At 38.6% G+C, this 25,953-nt stretch overlaps 1 protein-coding gene across 3 annotated transcripts in view; it reads right to left on the reverse strand.

Annotated features, from left to right (window-relative positions):
* LOC149261617 (meiotically up-regulated protein) overlaps positions 1–24,410 on the reverse strand; it is an 85,097-nt gene extending 60,687 nt beyond the window's left edge. For 2 of the 3 annotated variants that reach the window (XM_089422487.1, XM_089422484.1), the window contains exons 1-3: positions 24,257–24,410; positions 20,752–20,941; positions 15,446–15,482 (exon numbers count right to left, since the gene is read on the reverse strand). In XM_089422487.1, the coding sequence (XP_089278613.1) occupies positions 15,446–15,482; positions 20,752–20,784 (70 nt within the window). In that variant the 5' untranslated portion in view covers positions 20,785–20,941; positions 24,257–24,410. Of the gene's footprint in view, positions 1–15,445; positions 15,483–20,751; positions 20,942–24,136 lie in introns of all 3 variants that reach the window. The other variant, XM_089422485.1, reaches the window with a different exon arrangement.
* Between the last annotated feature and the right edge of the window lie 1,543 nt (positions 24,411–25,953).

Here is a 25,953-nt window from a genome sequence, read left to right on the forward strand (position 1 = left end):
CAAACCATTCATGCCTATCTTAGCTTGGGAGGCCTTGAATGCACCTGCAGCGTTAGAAATACATTAGTTTTCTCATGTAAAAGGCATTAGAGTGATTTTGAGTCTTGTAAGCAGATGATGAGCCAGAGACACAATTATTGATTTCAGTGTATCTTGGTCGTTCAGAGGCGGAATTGGGAACCGAGACAGGTGTTGGAAAGCTAGGAGAGAGAGCTTCCTGTTAACAGAGACCAAAAGTGCGCATGCACATTCAGTCTGGTATTTTCGTTGTGTAAAGGACCTCTTTCGATCAATCCTAATAAAGCGAACCCAAAGACGTAGTCCATCAAGGACGAACTCTGTAATCAATGTTTGTTGTCTTCTATCTCTGGTTTTACTGCAATTTCAAGCTTAATTATGTTTCTTAAGTTATTAATTCAGTCTTAAATCAACTACTTTCCTTCAGTCTTCCACCTTCAGCACTTAAGGTTAACAATCAATTCACTGTTGGCATTTAATCAATTCTACCTCAGTTTTAGTTTATGATCGATTTCAGATCATATAATTTGGTATCAGAGCATGTTGCGTTTGTAGAATTTTTGCCAATGAATGTTAACCAGGTCAAAGTTGCAACATGGAGAAGGAACACTTGAGGAGTTTGATCCAGAGATTGGAAAGCGAAGAGTCGCTCATAAATCATCAATGACAGGATTTGATGCAGGTGAAACTCTTGAAGAGAAGATGAGCGAGGAACAGTTTCAGAAAGTGTTTTTGAGCATGCAACAGATGTCGGAAGAACTCTACGAAGATAAGAAGGCAAGAGATGTAGCTTCTTCTTCAAAGACATCGAAGAAGGCCAAGGGTAAAGGCAAGGTTGATAAATCTCCTTCTCCTCCATCATCTCCATCATCTTCTTCTTCTTCTTCTTCCAGTTCAGACTCTAAAACAGAAAAGAAACCTAAGAAAACATCTCTTTTGAAACTTATGTAAAATTTGAGTTACCTATTTATGATGGCAAAATGAATCTTGAAAAGTTAGATAATTGGATTAAGCAGTTAGAAGTGTCTTGTCGTATTCTTAACATTTCTGACGATAAAACGAAAATTCAGTTAGCTACACTTAGAATGGGGGGAATAGCTTTAATCTAGTGGGAAAGTAAAACTCAAACAGATGTAAAGCGGAAAGGTAAAGTCATCTCTTCATGGTCTAAGTTCTTAAAAGCTCTCAGAAAACAATTCTATCCTTTGGGACACATGCAGCAAGTAAAACTCAAATAGATGTAAAGCCGAAAGGTAAAGCCATCTCTTCATGGTCTAAGTTCTTAAAAGCTCTCAGGAAACAATTCTATCCTTTGGGACACATGCAGCAAGCTGTATTTGATTGCCAGCATTTGAGGCAAGGTAAGGGACAGAATGTTCAAGAGTTTACTCGGAATTTAGGAAGAAAGCTTTGGCGCTTGGTATTCCATTGGATACACATGAAACTTTATTAAAGTACATTGGCAGTTTACATTCATATTTACAACATACATTATTGATGTTTAATCCTAATGACTTTGATGAAGTGTGTGTTCAAGCCATACATATTGAATCAGGTGGCAGACCATTCAAGTTTTCACAGAAACCATCCAGACAGTTGGAAATCAAGGATTCCAAAGATAGTAAGAGGAAGGGCAATTTGAAGGGAAAGAGATCAGCAACAGCTCAGAAGGAAAGTGAAAGACCTACTTGTACTCATTGCTAGAGGATCGGACATGATGAGTCCAAATGTTGGAAACTTCACCTAGAACTCAGACCAAAGAAGTTCCAGAAGAAGAAAGGTGAAAAGAAGGTTAATGCAGCAATCCAACAAGATTTGGGCTCCGACTCAGGTGATGAAGGTAAAATAACCACAATGGTTTCGACAGGTAAAACTTCTAACACTGGTTCAAGTTCTAGTACTTATACACCTTCTTCAAACATAAATCATCTGAATGAGGATAAAAGGGTTGAATTATTTCATATAAGGATAACTTCTAAGCACAAGAAAATAGATACATTATTTGACAATGGATCACAGGAAAATTTAATATCTGAAGATTTAGTTAAGAAATTGGGTTTGGAGACACAGAATCATCCAAGACCATACCCACTAGGTTGGCTAAATAAAGAGACTCAGATTAATGTCACAAAGCAGTGTCAGTTAAAATTTGCCATAACAACTAATTACATTGATGAAGTGGATTTAGATGTGATTCCAGCAGACATATGTGGAGTAGTGTTAGGAAGTCCTTATCTCTATGATCGTGATGCAGTGTTTCATAGGAAAGAGCATAAATATCACCTTAAGAAAGATGGGATTGAATATATTGTCAAGGCACATAAACTCAAATCACATTTGGATTTAGTTTCAGTTAATCAGATGAAGTGATCAAAGTGTTGGAAATACTGAGAGGGGAGGTGAATCAGTATTTCTTTTTCCGACTATTGTTTTACCAGTTAAAACATTTATATTCAAAACACAAGATGAACAACAAGAATAAATGCTTTTATTAATATAATCTTTGCAGTAAAATAGATACAATATATAGATGGTTGCAATCAGTTGCCAATCACCAACTTGGACTTTGGTGAGGCTCCAACCTCCAGAGCTCCAACTTTATTTTGCCAAGACACCAATCTTGGACTTACGAGCACCAAATCCCAAGAACTTCAATCCTTCCATTTCCTGAGACACCAATCCCAAGGACACCTATCCTTCCTACTTCTGAGGCATCAACCCCAAGGACTCCAATCCTTCTTACTTTTGAGGCACCAGCCCCAAGGACTCCTATCCTTCTTACTTCTGAAGCACCAACCCCAAGGACTCCAATCCTTCTTGCTTTTGAGGCACCAGCCCCAAGGGTTCCAACCCAATCTTGTCAAGGCACATTTGATAGTAATATTCTGCTCTCAAAACTCTTCATTACTAATTCTGTCTGTTTACAGCTTCACTGTGGTCTCCATGCTACAGCATCAATGACAACCAATCTTCTTATGAAGGAGTTTTTACAACTCTTCATACTGCTCACGCAGAGTCTCCAATAGCCTTCATGACCTTTGATAATGTCTTCACACAGCTTTAGTCAGTCTACTGTTAGTTGCACTAAGCTCTGCATAAAGAACAAATTTTTGTTCAAGCATCTGTTCTAATGTCACAGTGAATGCCTCAGCAAGACTCCTTCTCTGCTGGCTACTTCTCCCTTCAAACAATGTTAGACAAAAACCTTTTTTCATTACATAACAGAGTTATTCTTCGCATTCCATTGAATACCTGATTAATTCATCATAGGTTTAAGTCTTTCACAGGGTGATACAATCAGCAAAGATGCTCATCCTTTGAGTGCCTCCTTTCCTGTTGGTCCTTCGGCCATTTCCTGTTCTGCTGGACACTCTAGCTGCCTCTGTCTCCTCCAGCATATTTCCACAATGTTCAACCACTCTTTTGTTCTCTGTTTTTCCTATTTTATTCATTCCCCATGCCTCTGTCTATCAGTTCCGCTTTCCACCGCCTCTTTGGCTTCCTCCTCGGTCTTTGTCGTTTCCTCTAACTTGCTTGATCTTTCGGCTTCCCTCCTTGGTCGTTGTGGCTTCCTCTGCATTGGCTTTCCATTCAACTTCCTGGCTTTTTGGTCGCTGTGTGTCAAAACTGTGACAGAGCCCCGTTTTTTTCATGATAACAGGCATTCACAGAGGCAGCATTGTTTAACGGACATGGCACGTCCCAATCGCAATCGCAATCGGCTTGATTCTTGCCTTCTGAACTATCGTTCAGGCCTCCTAAACTATCTGGAGCATTCCTTAATGTATTTTTGCCTCCAAACCCCGCACACGGCAAATATTCATACACACAGCAAATCAAAGAAAAACAGGCGAAAACGTTGAAGGGTCGACTTCAAGATTTATTACACCCGCATCTATACCGTATCGGGTCCGCTACGTATATCGCAATCGGCGATCAAGGCTTCCGGGGCTTTTCCTTTGTATTTCGGTCTTTACACCGAAACCCACAAATACATTGAAAAACCTTTACGCGGGGAACTCAAGGTTTATACAGTCGGGTTTATAAAACCCATCGAGTCCGACTGTGCAATAGCAATCGACAAAATGAGGCTTCCAGGGGACCTTTATATATCGACCCCATGACATCGCCGATGGCCGACGGGCCTATCCTCCTGCGGATGCGATATAACATTAAACCTACCTTAATGTTGTTGTCGGGTCCGCAACGTATATATCGCAATCGGGGGTTCGGGGGTGACAGCCCCTTATACATTGTGATTACTGCGGATGCGGTATAACAATAGGGTGCAATATAATAGGACCATCGGGTCCGCATACATTATCACAATCGAAGGTTTCGGGGGTGACACTTAATAGAACCCACCGATATAATATACTGCTCCGCCTCCGATAGTATATATTGCTCCACTCCTTTAACTCTGTTTATATATTGCTCCGTTGTTTCCTTTCTATCGGTTCTATGTGGCTCCTCCAATATTATATACTACTTCGCTATAATACTCTTCCGTTGTGTCCTCTGCTCTTCCTCTATGCTCCTCTAATCGACTCCATTTGCTCCTTTGATAGCTCCCGATAGTGCAATCTGTGGCATGTATGGCTCTGATAGCTCATTTGCATGCATATGACCCTTTTGTGGCATACATTGCTCCGATAGTTCCCGAAAGCTATTAAATGCATACATATATATGTCTGCGCTCCGATATGCTCTTCGATCGCTCTGTTTGCGTCCTCTGTTTTCTCTGTTCTTCTTTGGCATATATATATGCTCTGTTCTGCTTGCTCTGTTGCTCCTGTAGCTCCGATAACTCTGTTTTGGCATACATATATATATATATATGGCTCCTCCTGTAGCTTCTCTTAGTTCTTCTTGGGCATGTATTACATGCAATGCTCCAATGTGGCTCCTCTGGCTTGGCAGTGTCTTTCAAAGACCTCCTTTGGTAACTCCTCTTGCTTATGGCTTGGCCATCCTGATGGCCTTGCTCCTGTCTCTTCATGGATCTGCTATGCTTCCCCTTGGCTTCATATCGTCATCTAGTATCTAGAATATTGCCATATTGACATCAATGACAGCCTAGGTCAACAATAAGTTCAAGTAAGAAATATGTACTCATGGTTGTAAAAGAACAACATAAGGATCGACAGGATGCTTTTTCAGGTTGTGAGTCTCAGTTTAAAGATAGTTTGGTTAAAGTGGTAGAATCTTTTCCAAGTCTATTTAAAGAACCAAAACATCTTCCTCCTAAGCGAGAAATACAACATGAGATACAATTGATGTCTGATGCCCCTCTTCCTAATATCGGAATATATCGCATGTCAGTTATAGAGAACGAAGAAATAAAGAAACAAATCCAGGAATTGATTGAAAAAGGTTTTATTCGACCTAGTTCATCTCCATGTGGCTCACCCATAATTTTGGTTCCTAAGAAAGATGGGACATGGAGAATGTGTGTCGACTTTAGGGCCTTAAACAAAATCACAATCAAAAACAGGTATCCTCTTCCCAGGATAGATGATTTACTTGATCAACTAAAAAATGTTGTTTATTTCACTAAGTTAGATTTAAGAAGTGGGTATCATCAAATTCGCATAGCAGAAAATGACATCTAGAAAACTACATTCAAAACTAGGCAGGGACTATTTGAATGGTTAGTAATGCCTTTTGGTTTGTGTAATGCACCAGCAACTTTCATGCGGGTTATGAATGATGTTTTCCGCCCATACATTGATAAATTTGTCATAATCTACTTAGATGATATTCTGATTTTCAGTTCAAGTATGGAAGAGCATGTTAGGCATGTTAAGCAGGTTTTCGAAGTGTTGCACAGGGAAAAATTGTACCTTAAACTTTCCAAATGTGAGTTTGGGAAAACTTCACTAAATTATCTTGGTTACATAGTTGGAGGTGGAAGTTTGAAAATAGATCCAGCTAAAATCGATGTGATTGTTAAGTGGCCAAGACCACAGAATGTGACTAAAGTTAGAAGTTTTATAGGTGCGATTCAGTATTGGAGGAAATTTATTACTCAGTTTTCTTTAATTGCATCACCGTTACATGCTTTAACATGTTCTAAAGTTCCCTTTCAATGGGGAGGAAAACAACAAAAATCTTTTGATACACTTAAGCAGAAAATTGTCACAGCACCAATCTTAGCTTTACCAGATCTTCAACAACCATTCGAAATTGAAACAGATGCTAGTGGTTATGCAATGGGTGCAGTCTTACTTCAAAAAGGGAAACCAATTTGTTTTCATTCTAAAACTTTTTCTAAGGTAGTAATGAATTATCCAACATATGATAAAGAACTATTTGCTTTGGTTGAAAGTGTTAAGAAATGGAAACATTATTTAATGGGTAAGGAAACAGTGATTCACACAAATCATCAGCCGCTTCAGTACCTTCAGTCTCAAACTAAGTTGCAACAATCTCGTCATTACAGATGGATGGGATTTCTTCAACAATTTCACTTAGTAATTAAGTACAAGAAAGGTGTCACAAACAAAGTAGTTGATATGTTGTCTAGACCATCTTTGAATGCTTCAGTAGTGCTACAAAATAATTCTTTGAAACATGAAAGTTATATAGAACAATATAGTACAGATGTTGATTTCAAAGATATTTATGAATCACTAACTCATGGTGCTCAAGTGGAAGAAATCAATTATCATATTCATGACAGGTTGTTATATCATTTGGGTAAGTTGTGCATACCACGGACAGAAAGAGCGCATGTCATTCGGGAAGCACATTCTTCTCGCATTTCAGGACATTTTAGAGTAAGCAAAAAAATGGCACAAATTCAAAGGTATTGTTACTGGCCTCGTATGTATGAAACAGTTGTTAAGTACATTAAAGGATGTGTGATGTGTTTGACCAGCAAGCCAAGCAATCAAAAGATTGGTTTGTACCACTTCCAGTTCCTTTACGACCATGGGATAGCATTTCCATGGATTTTGTTGGAGGACTTCCTATGTCCAGGAGAGGGCATGATTACATGTATGTTGTGGTTGACAGATTCAACAAGATGTGCATTCTTGTTCCGTGCAAAAAGCAAGTGACAACTGAATAGACTGCAAATATGTTCTTCGAACAGGTATGGGTTCATTTTGGGTTACCTACTTCCATTATTTCTGATCGAGACACTCGTTTTGTAGGAGAGTTTTGGTCCACTTTGTGGGGACTCATGGACACAAAGCTGAAGAAGAGCACAACTTTTCATCCACAGACCGACGGACAGACAGAAGTGGTGAACAGAACAGTCATACATATTCTCCGAGGTTACTGCAGTAAACATCCTAAGTTGTGGGATGAATCTTTACCTTATGTGCAGCATGCTTACAATCGAGCCTTACATTCTTCGACTAATCGATCGCCATTCGAAACATGTTTTGGGTATCTACCAAAGTCACCGATGGATTTCATGTTCGGTGAAGAAGATAAAGTGGGTGAACATGATGATGCAAACAAAGCAGTTAAGTTCATTCAACAGATACATGAAGCAGTGCAAGATCAGTTAGAGAAGAGTCAGGCCAAGTACAAAATGCGCCATGACAAGCATCGAGTCGATCATCATTTTCCGACCGGCGATCAGGTATGGTTGTATATCAGTAAAGACAGATTGAAAGGAGAAGGTAAGAAACTGAAACCTATCAGGTATGGTCCTTTCAAGGTTGTGGAAAAGATTGGAAATAATGCATTTCGATTAGATTTACCTCCTTACATGCGTATTTACTGAGTTGTAAATGTAGAAAATCTGAAGTTGTATGAACCTCCGATGATCATGGATCCCGAGGAAGATACACAAATTCCGACTATCGATGATTTGGCACCTGAGCATATGAATGAGTTGCAGGAAGATATCATCTTGGATAAGAAGACTCGATCTTCAAGGTATGGAGATGTTGAATATCTTCGGGTGGGACTCAAGGACATGAATCCAACCAAGGCAAGGTGGATGGAGATAGGAAGAGTGAGGGAGTTGTACCCTCACCTGATATCTGCTTAAATCAAACTTTTGTGGTACAAAAGCTTTCAAGTGGAGAGGATTGATCCAGGAGGATCTTGTCAGTCCAGTGTATCTAGAGAGTTCAAGTCGTCTTCAACTTCGTCAGCTTCGCCAATGTTCTTCAGTTCTTTCGGTGTTGGTTTCGTCGTCAGTTCTTCATGGTGGAAATGTGGTCTAAATTGATGTCACAATGTGACAATGTGTTGTATATGGCTTATTTTCTTAATAAGGTGACAACCCTAAATGGGGACCTAACACATTTGTAATAAGCCTAAACCTAGCACTAAAACTATGGTGTAAAACCTTAATGCTAGAACCTAGTCGCTAAACCTATGCACTAAAAACCATTGCAAATAACCCACTTTAGACCTTATTGTAAAATCAAATACAATAAAAATCAATCCACAGTCCCTAACCGCGTGGGTTTGGAGACCGCAACGGTACCGCAGATGTGAATAGGCGATAGAGTAACCGTAATCGCAGCGGAGGGTGACCATCGAGGTTGCAGTCTGCATGTGAGTAATCAACACGCAGTTGGGTGACCACAGACAGCTTTCACCGCAGCGGAGACTTAACCGTCACACAGCTGTCACTTGTAAGTCGAGGGACTCACCGTTAGTCGGAACCACCGAAGGGTAAGCTGCGGATGAAGTCGTAACCATCGGGGTTTTGGAAGCTATCACATGGCGGAGTCAGCAAACGATTCTGAGACCGCTGGATCCAAGCTGCAAGGTGTCCACCTACGATAAGACCGCAGCAGTCACATGGTTGCAGTTAGCCATCGTGCGCTGTTAGTTGACCACAAGAGTTATCCAAAGTTATTTATGGGTTTTATTGTTAGTTTTCATACTATTTTAATCAGCCCACCATGTAACTTAACGCTAAGTTGTCAACTAGTCATAAGACGAGCCTCTACCCATCCAAATCAAACCCATTCATGCCTATCTTAGCTTGGGAAGCCTCGAATGCACCTGCAACCTTAGAAATACATTAGTTTTCTCATGGAAAAGGCAATAGAGTGATTTTGAGTCTTGTAAGTAGATGCTGAGCAAGAGAGACAGTTATTGATTTCAGTGTATCTTGCCCGGAATTGGGAACCGAGACAGACGTTGGAAAGCTAGGAGAGAGAGCTTTCTGTTGACAGAGACCAGAAGTGCCTACGTGCACATTCAGTCTGGTATTTTTGCTGTGTAAAAGACCTCTTTCGATAAATCCTAATAAAGCGGACCTGGAGACGTAGTCCATCAGGGACGAACTCTGTAATCAATGTTTGTTGTCTTCTATCTCTGTTTTCACTGCAATTTCAAGCTTAATTATGTTTCTTAAGTTATTGGTTCAATCTTAAATCAACTACTTTCCTTCAGTCTTCCACCTTCAACACTTAAGGTTAACAATCAATTCACTGTTGGCATTTAATCAATTCTACTTTAGTTTTAGTTTATGATCGATTTCAGATCACCCGCGATCTCAAAAAATTGCTACAGAAGTCATGTTGCAAGTCTTCACGTGCTACAAGTCTTCGCTCTGCAAGCTACATACAGTGGCTCATTGCCCAAGCTCCCGTTTGGCAATAAAAAAGGCTCTCATCCCTCACAATGTTCGAGCATCACACACCACCCACACAAGGGCTTGTCTCTGCACCTCGATCATGTGCACTGCCACTTGCATATGTACTCTTTACACCCTATTTTGTCACCATGATTTACACCAACAGAGTACACATCGATCCAACATTGACAACAAGGGTGCACGTATTCTTCCACAGCAAACTCGTCTTGGCTTCTTCGTCCCACAAATTTCAGCTTCACAAAATGATTGAGCCACCTTCCCAAGAATCACGTGCCTCCGTCGTTCAAAATTGCCTCTCGTCCAGGGATGACAGTTCGGTCGAGCAATCACTGAGGTTGTTTTGAACCTGCCCACGCCTCCGGCACTGCATAATTTGAATAAAATCACGAAACCTCTGCTACAGGTTGCACTATGCGTAGCTTCAGCATATACCAATGAAGTTATTGCCTAGAAAAATTATTCAGGCCTTATCTAATTCAGTTGCCTTAACCAATTCAACTTAGTTGTCGATTGCTACAGAAATGGAGTCCTCACCCCTGACGTTGGTCGTTCAAGCTCTATGCTAATGGTCTTGGTGTTGGCTCCAATCACACCAGCTTTTCTTTGAATTGTCACCAACAATTTTGGCTTCTATGAGCACGTGTATAGGGCTCGAGCCTCTATCCAAATTCAGCTAACAAAATCATAATGCACTTGTCTATGTCTTAGCAAAACGTCGAGCACCCTACACAAACGTCACTCTACAATGAGCTTATCGTCTTAGTGCATACCCTTACGCTCTCAGTTTGGACAATGCATAAATAATAGTGAACTCGACTCCAGAAGACGGCTTCAATCATGTTTGCTATTTGTCCCTGCACGGCTAACATTGCAGTGGTTTAACCTCACGAAAGTGTTCTGAACATACAATTCGAGTTCCACTTGAATATGGCATTCCCTTTTAATAAACTTTATAAAAATTTGCCTAGCTTTCCACCAACTCGTCTGCTGACTACCGTTGGCCCCTTTGATCACAAATCCGACCAAATAAATCAGTTGACCTTCGCATGCACATAGACGCGGCTTACCAATTAGTCTCCCAATACGCAAAGTTCTGGTTTGAAATTTTGATTTTTGTATGCATGGGAATTCTCGGTCTTCCAGTGATGGAATTGGCTTTTCACAAATTGGGCTTCGACACACCTTTATCCCATCAACCTTGCAGTTTTAATTTACAGCCCCAATGTAATTTGCATCGCCCCCTTCCAGAAACTTGGACGGTCCTCAACAACTTGTCCTCAATTGAGTTTGGCCACTCAATAAAATTCATTTGACGACCCCTCTCAACATACATTGAGTTTCAATTATTTCCTCAAATTGTCAATTTGTTGGATAATTATGAGCAAAAGACAATTTGGCAGAGAATTTGTTGGATACTTAATAAGAGAAATTTGTCGAACACAAGTATTGGATCTTTGGCTTCTCTAGCAAATAGACGGAATAACCCTCCAACAATAACTGTTACAACTGAAAATTGAGAAACCCGCATGCTAAGCCAAGACCAAGGCTTTGATACCACTGTAATATCCCAAACGGGATATTTTGCTAATTATGCAGAAATTTAACCCAACCAAAATTTCTCCATAAAAATTACCATTCACTTAACAGAAGATTGTCATGTAAAATATAACAAATAGAATGCATGCAATTCAATAATACTATGAGCAGAAACAATCTCAACTTTTATTATAATAAGAAACTGGGGTTTACATGTTGATACAATAAAATAATTGAGATGGAAAATTGACCTCAAGAATTCGCTCCAATGTTGTGTTGGCCCCTCTAAAACAGAACTGAAATGTCACTATTGAGTTCTCATGTGAATTATGGATGAATTCACCAAGTGGAGAAGGGTACTCGCCCAATCTCACTGAATCACCCAAAGGTTTTCGTCATGGGGCTACCAATGAAGTAGAGAACCTAGTTCTCAACCTCTCATACAAGAAATATCAAATCCAAGATGTCCTCTAATGGCCTCCTCTTTTTATAAAACTAATGGACCCCTCTAAAACCTCCTATTTTATTATTATTTTAGTCATGGAGCACTTTTCCCTCTAATTAAAATATTATTTTAATGTGGGAAAGCGTAAATTGGCCACCATGTCTCCTCAGGCCACTGAAAATCACTTCTAAACATCCCATCCTATAGATCTTCTTGTTCCGGTTCCAGCGAGTTATTACACTAAGGTGTTCCGTTAGGTATTCCTCTCAGAACGCCACCTTAAGCGTGATTGATTGAGTTAGGCCACTAATAACCTTGTTTTTTGAAAGTTGTCGGAATGCAACGAAACGGAAGGCAAGTTGTGCAGAAGATGGAACATGCCAAGCGAATTCCATCAGATCCCATAGAAACTGCTCAAAACCCCATGAAACATCTCCAAAAGCCCCTAGGCCCGCTAATGACGTAACCTGCACCTGTGACCTGTCTGCCTCCAACCCTGAAAGTCAATCCTAACCATGCTATAAGGAACACCAAAAAAAGCAACATCACATTGAAGAACCTTCAAGCAAGGAAAGGAAATTGCTGAAGGAAGCCTAGATGACCAAAAAGAGAAAAGAGGTATGTATATAGTTGATAGATTAAGTCATGTCATCATATAGTTGCGAATAACATCGGTGAAAGCTCTAACTCGTGAGCATGATCGAAGGAGAAGGATCTCTTCCTTTGGAAAGATGCATGGAGGCATATGTCTTGAACTAGTTCACATATTGATAAAATGAAATCAACATAATATGTCCTCATATGGAATATGAGGTGGTTGACAAGATGAAGGAACTATGTATAGAAGTTCCTAGGAACAATATGTGATAAAAGAAGAAGAATTTGTGAAAAATGCAACTATAGTCACATAAGATAAGATAAGTGATCAACATCCGATGACTAAAAGAATTGGCTAGGACATCTCCATGGAGAAGATAAAGTTTGTAAAGGAAGGAAACCCTTGATATTGAATGTCTTGGAAATGTGTTTATGAATATGCAGGAAGTTGATGTTGCAAGTAAGCAAGATGTCATGATGAAAGGCCATCATAAAAGGTAATTTTGATTTGAAGTTCATATTAAATTTTTGAACAACATCTGGTTGGGTTGAAACAGAGCTACCGAAAGAGAGTTGTAGATGTCACCTACAACTAGTACTCATGGGAATTGATGGAAGATCCTGAGAGAAACATGACTTGGAAAAGATATCTATATGAAGAAAAACCAGATGTGGACAGGAAGATCACTTTTCGATGAAAAGAAGGATGACATGATTGTTGGTTCAATCCTATGGTTCATTGAAGGAAAGTGATGGATGGTTGATGCCCTATGAAGAAGAACTAGAAGATGAAAGCTCCATAATAAAGAAGATGAAGTTCATGACATCGACAGGAGGAGCCCTACAAGCACCTGATAATACCATGATCTCCACCAAAAAGAAAAAAGTTGTTGTTGGAAAAAAGTACCTAGTTGAGAGGGAGCTTGGGCAAGTCCTTGGTTAAGAGGGAGCTTAAGTATATTCCTTTTATAAGAATGAGTATATCTTCCCTAGTTGAGAGGGAGAGATAGACACATCATTCTTGTCTAAAGAAAGAATGGAGGATTGGGTAAGCATCTAAGTTGATTCTGATACTCTTTGAGGATGCAGTAGGGCATCCAATAAGCAAGAGTAGTCGAGAGGAAATTCCTTGAGGATGTGTTATTCCAAGATAGGAACTGTCCTAAAAGGGGCATGCCCCGAGGACATGCCCAGTGAACACCTGGGTGGGGTATGTGCCTTGAGAAACAATGATGATGGTGTCTATCAGTCATTGGTCTTGCCAGCATTGTGCTCTGATCTTGTGGAGAGATAGAGTTGTTAGTCAAGGCCTTGCTATGTGACAATGTTGATTGGTATGATAAGATGCTCTGGCATAAGCTAAGGAAGTAGCTTATGAGATGGCTTACCAACCCGACTCTTCTTATGAGAATTCTTCAATTTGAGATTGTTCAAATACCTTGTATGGATTATGAAACCTCCCTAGTTAAGAAGGAGTGTTGAAATATGTAAATAGGTTTGGTCTTCATCATGACATATGTAATCATGATTTTATGTATTTGATGTAAAGAGAAAAATAAAATTATTATTGTCATGCTTGACGCATGGGTTTCATGCTCAAGGTTATTTGATTTATAGGTCAAGCACCCATTGTGTGCTTCTAGGGCTTGTCTTTGAGTCAATTAAGTCATTGTCATGTATGGAAGACCCTTTTGGGCATTTCACATATTGTAAAGAAAAAATTATTTGAGTCTAAATAGAGTCAAAGACCCTCCAAGACCTTGTCATAGTGCTACGATCAAGTCGGCCTTCAAAAGGAGCAAGTCGGCCTATCTAGAAGGACAAGTCGGCCTATTAGGGCACTCAAGGAAGCCTATATAGGAGCATTTGGCCTTATTCAAAGAAGTATCAATCCAACATCCAAGAGCAAGCAAGAAGTGCGAAAAAGGAAGAACAAGGAGTCTCTTAGATAGCGAAGAGAAGAAGGAAGACCGAAAGTTTGGGACTGTTTTTGGACTGTTTTTGGACCACTTACACCTCACACGTGCAAAGAAGTTAGGGCTTCTATCTGTTGCAGGGAAGCCAAGTTGCAGTACCATCAAGAAGTTATTCATTGGTGCCAATAAGACTTGTTTTTGACAACCAAGTTCACAAGGAAAAAGAAGGAGACCAAGTCAAAGGTAAAAGAAGGCATATTTCTCCATTTCGTTTCACACGTGCTATCCTAGGGTTTCAGAAGAAGGGATAAAAAATTGCAGGTCAAGAGAGGCCGAAAATTACAGTCAAGGTGCAGGTCCGAGCTTATGATGTAAAGACAGATTTGAAGCAAAGAGACTTGGGTTGACTTTGTTAGAAGTAAGGTCTTCAAGAAGAATTGTGACTTGGTCTTGGAGGGGTCATTTGACAAGGGTCATAGGTCTTGGAATTCATCATTCGAAGATCTATAAGAGAAAAGTTCTTGTGGCTTTTCCTCTCAAGAGGAGAGGTTTTGGCCTTGGTTGATTGCCTATATCTTGTGTCCTCTTGTCTCATTGTTTTTTTTGTTTTGGTAGCTGTTTGATGATAAGAACAATAATTATAATCAAGTGAAAGAAAAAGCTAATCAAGTTAAAGTAAGATACATCACAAGCAGTTATCAAAGATAAGAGAAATCATCTAATCTAGCTGCCCTCGATTTCTCAAAACTACACAGATTCAAAATTTTCTGAAGTGGTGAATAACAGAATGACTATATTTCTATTTTTTCATCCATGCCTAAAAGTTAAAAAGAAATGGAAAATTAAATAAATAAAAATGGTACAGAAACGGCCATTCAGTACAGGAAATGATAGGAATTGTAAGGGCCCTTGGAAACATTCATTATATTCTTGCATGACATGTAGGGATAAAAGAGTTAACAAGATAGATAAAAAACATGAGAACATGAATGCTCCAAATAATTCATGTGAAAACTACTCTCATTTTATTATTTCATTATTTATCTTTCAGGCTACAAGTCATTGGGCCCAACCACGCTTTTTTTTAAATAAAATAAACAAAAATAACACAGAAATGGCCAATCAGTACTCAAGATGATAGGAAACATCTGGGTCCTGGGAATAGTAAATACTCATTATGTTCTTGCATGAGATGGAGAGATAAAAAGCCTAATAAGATAGGCAATATTATAATTTATCAATGAGATATGAACTCTGAACAAAAGAATTGGAATAGATGAAGGGCCACATTTGCAAATTAAATAAAAATATGAGTACATTAACTTGCAGTAAGAAAGCAAGGAATGTAATTCATACAGCGTAAAACTTCTCGAATTTGAAAATGCTCCACCTCCTGCACAACCAAAGGTTAAAATCTGGACAGTTAGTAGCTAGAAAATGCTGTAGTTCAAACACATCTGTATTTCATAAACAAACTAGGATATTGAGCACCTTAAACAATGCTCTCTCCTGCAACACCAGGACAAGGTGAAATGAAAATGTGGGAGATTTAAATCTGAAAAGTAAAACAGATTTCCTCTTCTAAAACATGATACAGATGCAAAAGCAAAATCACAGGGAAACCCTCTAATAATAAAACTCCAATGCTTAGGAGAGCAGCATGCAATGCATCCTAAAGATTAGAATATTTGCATCACTAACAAACAGCAGAAGGATAACCACATAGCAAACATGAAAATGAGAATGAAAACTAAAGCCTAAATTACAAGACATGAAAAATAGCAAATGCAATTCAGCAAGTTATGTTCCAGCCTGTTAACCCCAAGTTGGTCATTTTGTCATATTTTCTCTTGTAGTCTGTTGCTAATGACTCAAACATGTATGGAAGTCTTATTGTTATTCTGTGATAATGTACTCTTTCCTTTATTGTCTTTAACAATATACCTAGCAGTAGCACATGCTCTGTAACCTGTCAACTTAATATTTCAATAACATTGACAAATCTAGGAGATTAGTGAAGCCGTGAGAGAAAAGAAAACAATGGCATCCTGAGCTTTTCAGATCTATGTAGGATTGAATAGGGGATGAGTTTTATTTGGTTATGTATTAGGGCCCATGTAATTGCATCAGAAAATTGAAATCATACAAGTCCAAGCACATGAGCACATCATAACAGTCCTCGTCTGATTTCTAAACTACCTATCTATGAAAACAGAAAACTGATATCTCTATCAAGACTGCAATCTGATATTTGCTAGGAGCTGAAAGCCTGAAACTCATCAAACTGAAGAAAAACTGAAGAAAGTATCAGCAAGTCAGCAAGTACACAGATCTGAAAAGTCACATCATTGTTTATTGCCTAAGTAACCGGATTCGCACCCCCCCCCCACGTGGTCACAAATCAAGCAAATTGGACACAATTCTTGAGGGACGTGTGTCCGAAAATCAGGATTCGTGTCCCACGAGAATCAGATTCGCTCCCACAGTGAATCCTGATTTTCAGACACGTGTCCAGCAAAAAGGGACCCATGTGGTTGCTAAAAGGCCAATTTGGGCCTTTTTTCCTCACTTTCATTTGTGGTTTTGGAGCTGTGGGACTGTGGGAGCGACCAGCAAAGGAGATTGGCATGTTTTGGAGGTGATTCAAGCAACAGGTATGTGGATTTCTCTTCCATTTTTTTTCTATTTTTGCTACAGCAGTGTGCCTGTCATTTTGTTTACATTTTTTATTTATTTTTACAGCAGTCATGGCTCAATCAAGGGAAGCAGGGAAGGGGCAAAAAAGGGAGGAATATCCCCATTGGTGATGCCCCCTCTTTCAATTTCATCAGGGTCTGCTAGTGTTCCATCTGTTGGAACTTGGAAGTGGGTCTTCAAATGTTGAGAGAAACATCAATTTAGCAAGACAACAAGCTCAAGAAAGTAAATATCCCTTGTGGAAGTATGTTACAAGAGATCAAGGGCCAGGCAGCAAGTTAAAGGGAGGAGGCAATGTTCTTTGGAAATGCAACTTTTGCAACACTCAATTCAAGAGCACCTATTTCTGTGTGAAAGCACATTTGTTGGGCTTACCATCTTGTGGAATTGGAGCATGTTTAGGAGTGACTGCATCTAAGAGGAAAGAATTAGAAAGAGAGGCCAATGTTGGTGTGGCAATGGTGGTTGCATCATCTAAGAAAAACAAGGATGAGGATCCCCTTCCATTCTTGAGGAAAAGCAGTGTCAATTATCCATTTGGGAGTTCCGGTGGGGGTGCAGGTCAAGCAGCAAAAAGGAGGGCACTTGGTCCAATGGACAAGATATTTCAGCAAGAGAGGCGAGAAGAGATTGATATCACCATTGCCTTCTTTTTCTATCTCAACTTCATATCATTTAATGTTGCACAATCACCTTTATTTATTGAGATGTGCCGAGCTCTAACTCAAGGGGCTCCATCGGGGTATGTGCCTCCTGGGTCAGAGAAGCTTAGAACTACATTGTTGAGTAAGGCAAAGAAGGAGGTGGATAAAATGCTTGAGCCTATTAAATCAGCATGGCCAACATCTGGGGTTAGTATTGTTTCTAATGGATGGACAAATGCAGCACACCATCCACTCATCAACTTCATGGTGTCTTCCTTGAATGGACTAGTTTTCTTGAAAGCAGTGGATGCTCTTGGAAAATACAAGGATGCACAATATATGGGTGAGTTGTTCATTAAAGTTATTGAAGATGTAGGTGTTGATTCTTGTGTGCAAATCATTATAGACAATGCACTTGTTTGCAAGGCTGCTGGCATGATTGTGGAAGCTAAATATCCACAAGTATTTTGGACACCTTGCATTGTCCATTCCTTGAATTTAGCACTCAAATCTATTGCTTTTGATGTACCTTGGATTGGAACTCTTATTGAGGATGCATGGCATATCCGCAACTTTGTACAAAATCATACCAATGCCCTCACAATCTACAAAGAGTACACACATCTATCATTGTTGAAGATTGCAGATACATGATTTGCCTCTGCATTCATCATGCTGAAGAGGTTGAGGGAGGTCAAGACCGCTCTTGGGTCCATGGTTATTTCAGAGTTTTGGTCTTTTGGAGAAAGATAGATCAAGCAACCTCAAAAAGAGTCAAGGACACAGTATTAGATGATGCTTGGTGGGAGAGGATAGATCTTACTATTAAGATCATGGACCCTATCATTGCGTTGTTGTGATTTGCAAATATAGACAAACCCATCCTAGGAGAGGTTTACGGGGGATGGGATTCCATGATTGAGTCCATGAGGACCATTATTTTTCAAAGTGAATGCCCTAAGTATGAAACATCAGCAGAGGCCTTCACCACCATACAAGATATTCTTGTCAGCAAGTGGGACAAGAATTGCACACATTTGCATTGTTTGGCTCACTCATTGAATTCAAAATACTATAGCCATGAGTGGTTGAATGGTGGACCTCCACGCAAATTCCCTCCTCACATGGATGGTGAGATGATTTCACAGTGGAGGAAGGATGCATTGAGATGAATATTTTGGAATAAAGCATCCCTTGATGAGGTGGAGGATGCCTTTGTAGAGTTTTCCACTAGCACTGGGAGATTTGCAAGTTATGATGTTATTAGAGATAGGGGGCTAAGAAGCCTTGTTCTTGGTGGGCAACCCATGGGGCAACATGCCCTACTCTACAGCAATTAGCCATGAGGCTCTTCTCTCAAGTTACTTCATCCTCTTGTTGCGAGAGGAATTATAGCACATATGAAAATTTGTATAGTTTGAAAAAGAGCAGGCCTGAGAAATCTACGGCAGAGATAATGCACACCAACCTCCGTCTTATTTACAGGCAAAGGGAGGAATGGTTGAAGGGAAAGAACAAAGATGTGGGACATCTTTGCTAATGACATGGGTTTGGACAACAGTGTTGAGTTGGCATTGGCCAACTTAGATCTTAATGACCCAGTGCTAGAGCTTGTCACTCTTGATGATGATGATACTCTTGAGCGGACATCCTCCACACCAGCAGATGCAGAGATTACATTGGATACATAGGAGGAGGATGCAAAAGAGAGCAGTGGTGGAACTTATGCTAATTTTGATGTTGATGACTTTGAGCTATAGGCAGCACTGCAGAGCCTATGAGATTCTTCGGTTCTAGGTTCTAGTGTCTACCTTGTTTTGTATTTGCTATTTTCCATTGGCATTCCTAGTCAGGAGTCCTTAGGACTCAATACCTATGTAATACATTTTGATTTTGATGACTTAATGAGAAAGTTGTAGTTTATCGTTAATTTCTTGTGTTTATGGTTAATTTCTAGTTAAAAACTTGTATCATTGATGAATCATGATTGTATGCATAATGTTACAAACTTACAAAGTACATATATGAATCTAATTGAATTTGTTACTTGTATCATCATGACAATTTGTGCAATTGTGTAATATCAGAATATGATGTATCTATTATTTTTTTTAATATATAACATGTCCTATGTGTCCTGTTCCAGGGGGTCTTTGTGTCCCATGTCAGACTCTCGTATCCCGGTGCCCTGCATGTCCCATGTCCCCGTGTCAGGTAAGTAAGTTTATTACTCTTGAAAACAGAAAATACACCGAATGCTCCAAACTCACCCTTCACCCACTGCTTTACTCTGAAATGCTGAATCAATACAACCTATACCCCTGCCTTATTCCTTATAGACTAGAAGGTAAAATGAATCTGGACACATCCACAACAGGGCCTTAATTGAAATAAATCTAAATCCAAGACCTATTCCATGCATTGGTATTAGTGCCCTCAACCTTGTATGAATGATCTATTCCTAGGAAAGTCTGCCCATTGGAAGATAGCGCAAGTATGCATGCTGCATGCATATCTCTCTTCTAGTGATCTGCACACCACCTATGCTCTGAAACTTACCACCAGCAAAGCACCCTAACTGTGCATGCAAATTGCAACTACTAACTAAAGCAAAACTCAAAAATAGAACTGAACTGTTAAATATGAAACAGCACGTCGACTGGAACTGAACTGATGATAGCACATCCATGCTTTTGGCATGCATGTGCCCTCTATATCTCTCTACTCCATAAATGCCCTACACCTTCATTACTGCTGTATGGAACTGCCAAAGGAGGGTGTACTGCTGTTGCTGTCATTAATGCTGCTGTACAGACCACTGTACAGAATCGCTGCTACAGTACCTGCCACATACCTTCACAGCATGCGCCCAGATCTCATCTGCTTGCTGCTGCGATTAATGGCGCTTTACTGGACAGTTTCTGAGGCACTAAAAGTCCAACATATTACCCATGCATAATCTATCTTCTTACAAATATTCCTGAGAAAAAAATGAAGAAATGAAAAGAAAATAAATTAGATTAAATATGCATCTAGTATTAATAGACAAGCAGTGAGGGGTTTAGACTCTGGAGCATCTCCTCTCTACAAAATGACTTAAAACCATGGAGAAATTTACATAAGAGCAAGGATAACCCCTCAATCACACAGTAAAGAATGCCCCTAAAAGCATGACAAAAAGAAGAAGATGCTATATTTATTATTCACTAAAAGCACAAGTGAACCTTCATACATTTACACTAATAGTGATATGCATTTGTCATAAGATACTTAAATAGTGTCGGTAAACAACTAAATCAATCAAAAAGGTAAGAAGCTCACCAATTCATTGAGATTAAAAACTTCGCAATTCATGGTGTTGCCACGTACTGAGATGGATCAACTCCAATGAATTGGACTGGAATAATAAGCTAACTGAAGAGAAAGATGGTGCAACCTGCAAAAGCTTTCTTGAATCTTCTATGTTGCTTCTTACTTGCATTCAAGTATTATGAATTGCAAGTGAAAACCCCTGTAAACAGAAATGTGCAGCATAAAATGTCAAGATGGAAAAGAAAGAAAGAAAGAATATATATATATATATATACGGATAAATAAGAAATTAACCAAAATCATCAATTTACTATTGCTACAGTTGCAGAAGCTCAATTGGATTCCCATTATACAACCTGTATTAGAATGTATTTAGTCACTTTTAATAGTATGACATTTTGCATCAGCCAAAAGAATGTTTCATTATGAAGTCATGTCCATGGTATGACTCATGGGGCTCATGACATCCTTTGAGACAAACGTTTACAGTGTAACAGTCCCAAATAATTTTCTATAGCAAAATTACAACCTGTTAAAGTCCATCTTGATGGGCCATTATGAATAAATATATTTGGACATCGACTACCTGTAGGGCAATATTAACAACTAGATCAACCAACCAACCAAAGTGCACTGGGTGTGTCTAACTTCTATTGACATCACCTACAGTACGAGAATTATTATAATTGTAGGAGTAACCCAATCTCAATTGAGTATACAATTGCATCCTAAATCGATTGTTGTTTTAGAACATGTGTGCATTACTGCGTTTTAGACCAAATATGTAAATTAATAGAATCCCTTCAAGATTCTCCACGATATACGCATGACCACTAGCATGGCTAATTTATATATTTGGCCTATTGTTTATGATGTGCATTGAGCAGTTATAATGTTGATTGTGTCATATGGTTGCATAATTAAATAGAGAAATTTTAGGCATAGTTATTTTATGCAATCTAAATCGTTTTGGGATTTTTACAGATAAATGAATTCGAGGTTTAGTTTTTTTCCCACTTAAACTTGATCAAGTTACGGTGAATGACCAGATTTAAATATAATCACATAATCCCAAAAAAGAAAAATAGACCAATGTATGATAAGTTTGGGCTACTCATAGCTGTCTGTGCAACATGAAACACATTGACAATTGCCATGCCTAATATTTTCTATGTTAGATGATTACATGATTGCACGACTTATTGCACACTGTAAAAATAATTGCTTTAAAAAACAAAAATAAAAATAGTTTAACATTAACATGAAAGTTACTCTTTATTCAGACTTGTTGGACAAAGGCCGCAGGAATTCAATGAATTCTTATTCGTGCAGCACTGAACTAGTACTAGTTTTGTTCATTTTCAGACCATTCTGCACTCAGAAATAAAATCCTAAAGCCCAGGTAATTAAAACTTTAAATGCCAATCAAAACAATAGATCTGAACTATTTTAAGCTTAACACATACTGCTGAAAATAAGAAAAGCAGAAATACACTAGATAGAAGTTAGAACCACTAAGATCTGCATCTGTAATCTAGCACTGCAAGGAAGAAATAGTAAATACATAGTACATAAGCAATGAAATGAATCTAGACACGGGCAATAACACCCCTTATGACTGAGTCAAATCCTAACTCTAGTCACATCAACTGGTGCAACCTGCCTTGGCATCTACAACATGTAATCTCTATTACTTCTTCATAATAGAAATTACGAACTCTATTTTCCCCGGAAAAAAACTGGTGCAACCTCCTTGCATGGATAAGTACCATGTGAAGTGTGCCTCAATTGGAATTTGGAAGATGCACTAGACCATGCAAGAATGCATCCTATCCTTGAGATCCATGCCCTCTTCCTAAAACTGGAAACTCCTCACAAATAAGCACCCCAAGTGTCTAGGGATCTGCACCCACTACTAACAATAGATGAATCATGATGCATGCTAACATTAACAAAAATAAACTTCAAAGAGAGAATAAATTATAAAATATATCTAATACAAGAACTTCTAACTCTGGAAGAGCATCTAAACTGGAATTAACTGAAGGAAGGCATGCATGTGCCCACTATCAAACTGCAGTCTATATCACTGCCACCTTTGATCTCATTCAACTTGTTCATAACTGCTGTAAGGACAGGCTGAAGGCAATCTCTATTTTCTTTTTCTGCTGCGTCATCACCGGGAGAATCACTAGCTAAGTAACCTGTGTGAAATCTAACCAGTTCAAATTTGTATTCAATTGTTGTACTATAGTCTATAATTGTTCTAAGGCAACCTCTATTGGATATAAAACAGGTTTGCCATCTTCTATCCTCTTACATGGATAGTTGTGTGCTATTTTCATCATTGGTGTAAATAATGGTTTACCTCTATTCATAACTTACATAAATATTTTGATGTTGAATCTAGATATTATTTTGTCTTTTTTTGGGACAAGTGAATGGCTGTGAGAATGCCAAAGAAGCATCTGCTCAATGTAATTTTGCTCTTCTCTGAATAAAATTACGATTTTTTTTTGTGTAATAAAATAAAAATTGTACTTCTGTATTTTTGTTGCTAGGTTCCAACTCCTCTAGCATTTCCAGTAATACTGCTCATTTTGGCATTCTATACATAGTCTATATGATATTATTTCATATAGAACAGACACTCAGTCAGGTATGGTAAGGGTGCTTGATAGAAACATGTGCATAAAAGAGATACTACCTTCCATGATGATCAGGCCACCAACAAGAAGAGGGCGTTACACAAGAATGTTAAATACTGGTCAAGCATATGTACTCATTCTAGAAAAAAATTGACAAAACCAATATGCACCCTAAAAAGATTGCAGCAGAAGAAGCTTTAATGGCCGAAAGCACTATCCTCTTAGAAAAGGCTTATTGTTCATGGAAGATATCCATGGATTCAATGAATCGTTACACAAACACGTAAACAGTTGATGGATCACCCCCATCCCTACGCGTACTTGCACCACGGCTATGGAATGTACTTTGATTCTGTCTGTGAAATTATGTAAAAGAAATATGGTCCACAGCAAACAACAACTATAATGCCCATTGCCCTGTTGAGTAATATACTTATCGCCTAGAAAACTTCAATGTGAAAAGATTTTCAATTTTCTTAAATTGAAACCCTAAACTAATGTTATAATTAGCTCTCGAGGCGTAGATTTAAACTGTGACAACCAAGCACAAATTTTGTTGGCTTAAATCATTGAGTTTACAAAAAGCAAAGTCATAGCCAAATTCATACAACGGCGTTGATAGAACGGCAAAATTATTTGCCAATACTCAAAATTGCCGCATACAGAGACCTGAATTTTAAAATATATTTGTAAAAACCCGAAACTATCAGCAGACGGACATTGAGAACCAGAGGTAGTGAGCCCACCCCTGTCAGACGATTTCTCCATGAATGCAAACGAGCAGACCCCTGATCCTTACACGTGAGGACAAACCCTATGCTTTATTTTCAAAATATGACGAACAAACTTGGAAGTTCAAATCTTACCTAGGATCCCGTCTGATCTCAGAGTGAATCTATTAATCCTGACGAGAGCCGAAAGCTCCGGTTGGCACATTAAAACAAAATTACCTGACAAAAGCTTTAATGACTGGTTTCCAAAGTAGCTTTTATAAAGATTTATTAATATAATTGTTTTATTTTCTCTTTATCGCTGTACTTGTCAAAGCGAGATGACGCTGGTGAGACTTAACTTGTGTGGTGGTCGTTAACATTGTTTTAATTGTAAATTTGGTTTATTCTACCTTAATTTTAGGAAAAATGTAAGAAAATTATTATGGTTCTTATTTTAATTATATTTATACCGACAGATCCGGTCTATTTTAAAATAAAGTTTTTATAATTTTGTTTTTTTTTTAAACGAAATTGTATCAATAGTTTAGGTTTAATAAGCTTAGATTTATTTTAATTTTGAATTTACGAAGTGTTTTGAGGGATCAAATCTTTTTTTTTAAAGATTTGTATATCAAGAGGTTTGATTCTTCTAGAGAGTTAAAATGGATCTAGATTGGTTTAATATCTTATTTAAATAGGTTATATTTAACCTGAATACCATAGGTCAATACCATAGATTCTCAATATATTGTGCTAATGGGTTATTTTTATTTTTATTTTTACTTTTTTATCTTACTGTGAGTTGTGAGCGTGAGCAGAGATCTGACCCGTGAGCATGAGGGTTGCTTACTAGTGCAGTGAGCCGGAAGGTGTATTGATTACCAATTTAGTGGGTCGTTGATTATCAGTGCAGTGAGCCATTGATTACCAAGTTTATGCATTCAACAATTTTTTTGGGGAAAATTTTAAAATTCATTGTTTCAAGCACCAGAGAATCGAGCAGTTATAAACGCATTCAAACATGACAACGGGACAAGAAATTTCAAAACCTTTGGAAATAAATAATCTAGGACAAGTGAAAATTGCCTCATCCGCCAAAGCTGGGAAGTGGGTTTGGGTCAATGTCAAACAGCATCGAGACATTCTAAAATGAAGACTAGCCCGTCTAAAATGGGAGCAGACAAGGAAAAAATGGTCTCAAAGGGAAAGTACTCGGGCCCTCCGCAATAAGCATTCAAACAAGTCCCCTCTGCAAGCATGTGGCAACAACAAGCCCCAAGGAAAAGTCATTGATGATTCTGCCTTCTATAGCCCCACATCCCCACCTCTCACCTGATCTTTCTGTGAAAGAATTGTTAAATGAAAAACAGAGGTTGGAGGTTTTAGAAATTAAAGAGCAGGAAAAAGATCATAAAATTCATATAATGACAACTGAAAACAAGGCCTTAGCAAAAAGCAATAAAGTTTTGAAAGAACAAGTGACATTGCTACACGAAACTCCCCTGATAGGGAAGACAGAATGGCAACGCATGAAGGCAGATGTGCAAAACATAAAGAAATCTGTAGTGGAAAGTACAAAGGTGGTGAATGTGAAACCATCCCAGGATAAAGGGAAAGCAATTATCCAAATAGACAACCATGAAGAGAAAGCAAGAGAAGAAAAGAAAGCTAACTCCACAAAAGTTTCCAAAACTTGGGCTCAAGTTATTAGCAATCCTGCTAATATGGAAGGAGAAACAAACATTCGAGTTAACAACATGCAAGATAGAGAAAGCAAGGAAAGACAAAATAGAGCAGCAAACATAATTATTAAAGGGGTAAAAGACTATGGGAAAAATGAATGTACTCTT

Source organism: Pinus tabuliformis, chromosome 6 (genome assembly GCF_031772625.1).
Source record: "Pinus tabuliformis cultivar Carrire ecotype Pingquan chromosome 6, CPIR1, whole genome shotgun sequence".
Classification (NCBI taxonomy): Eukaryota; Viridiplantae; Streptophyta; class Pinopsida; order Pinales; family Pinaceae; genus Pinus; species Pinus tabuliformis.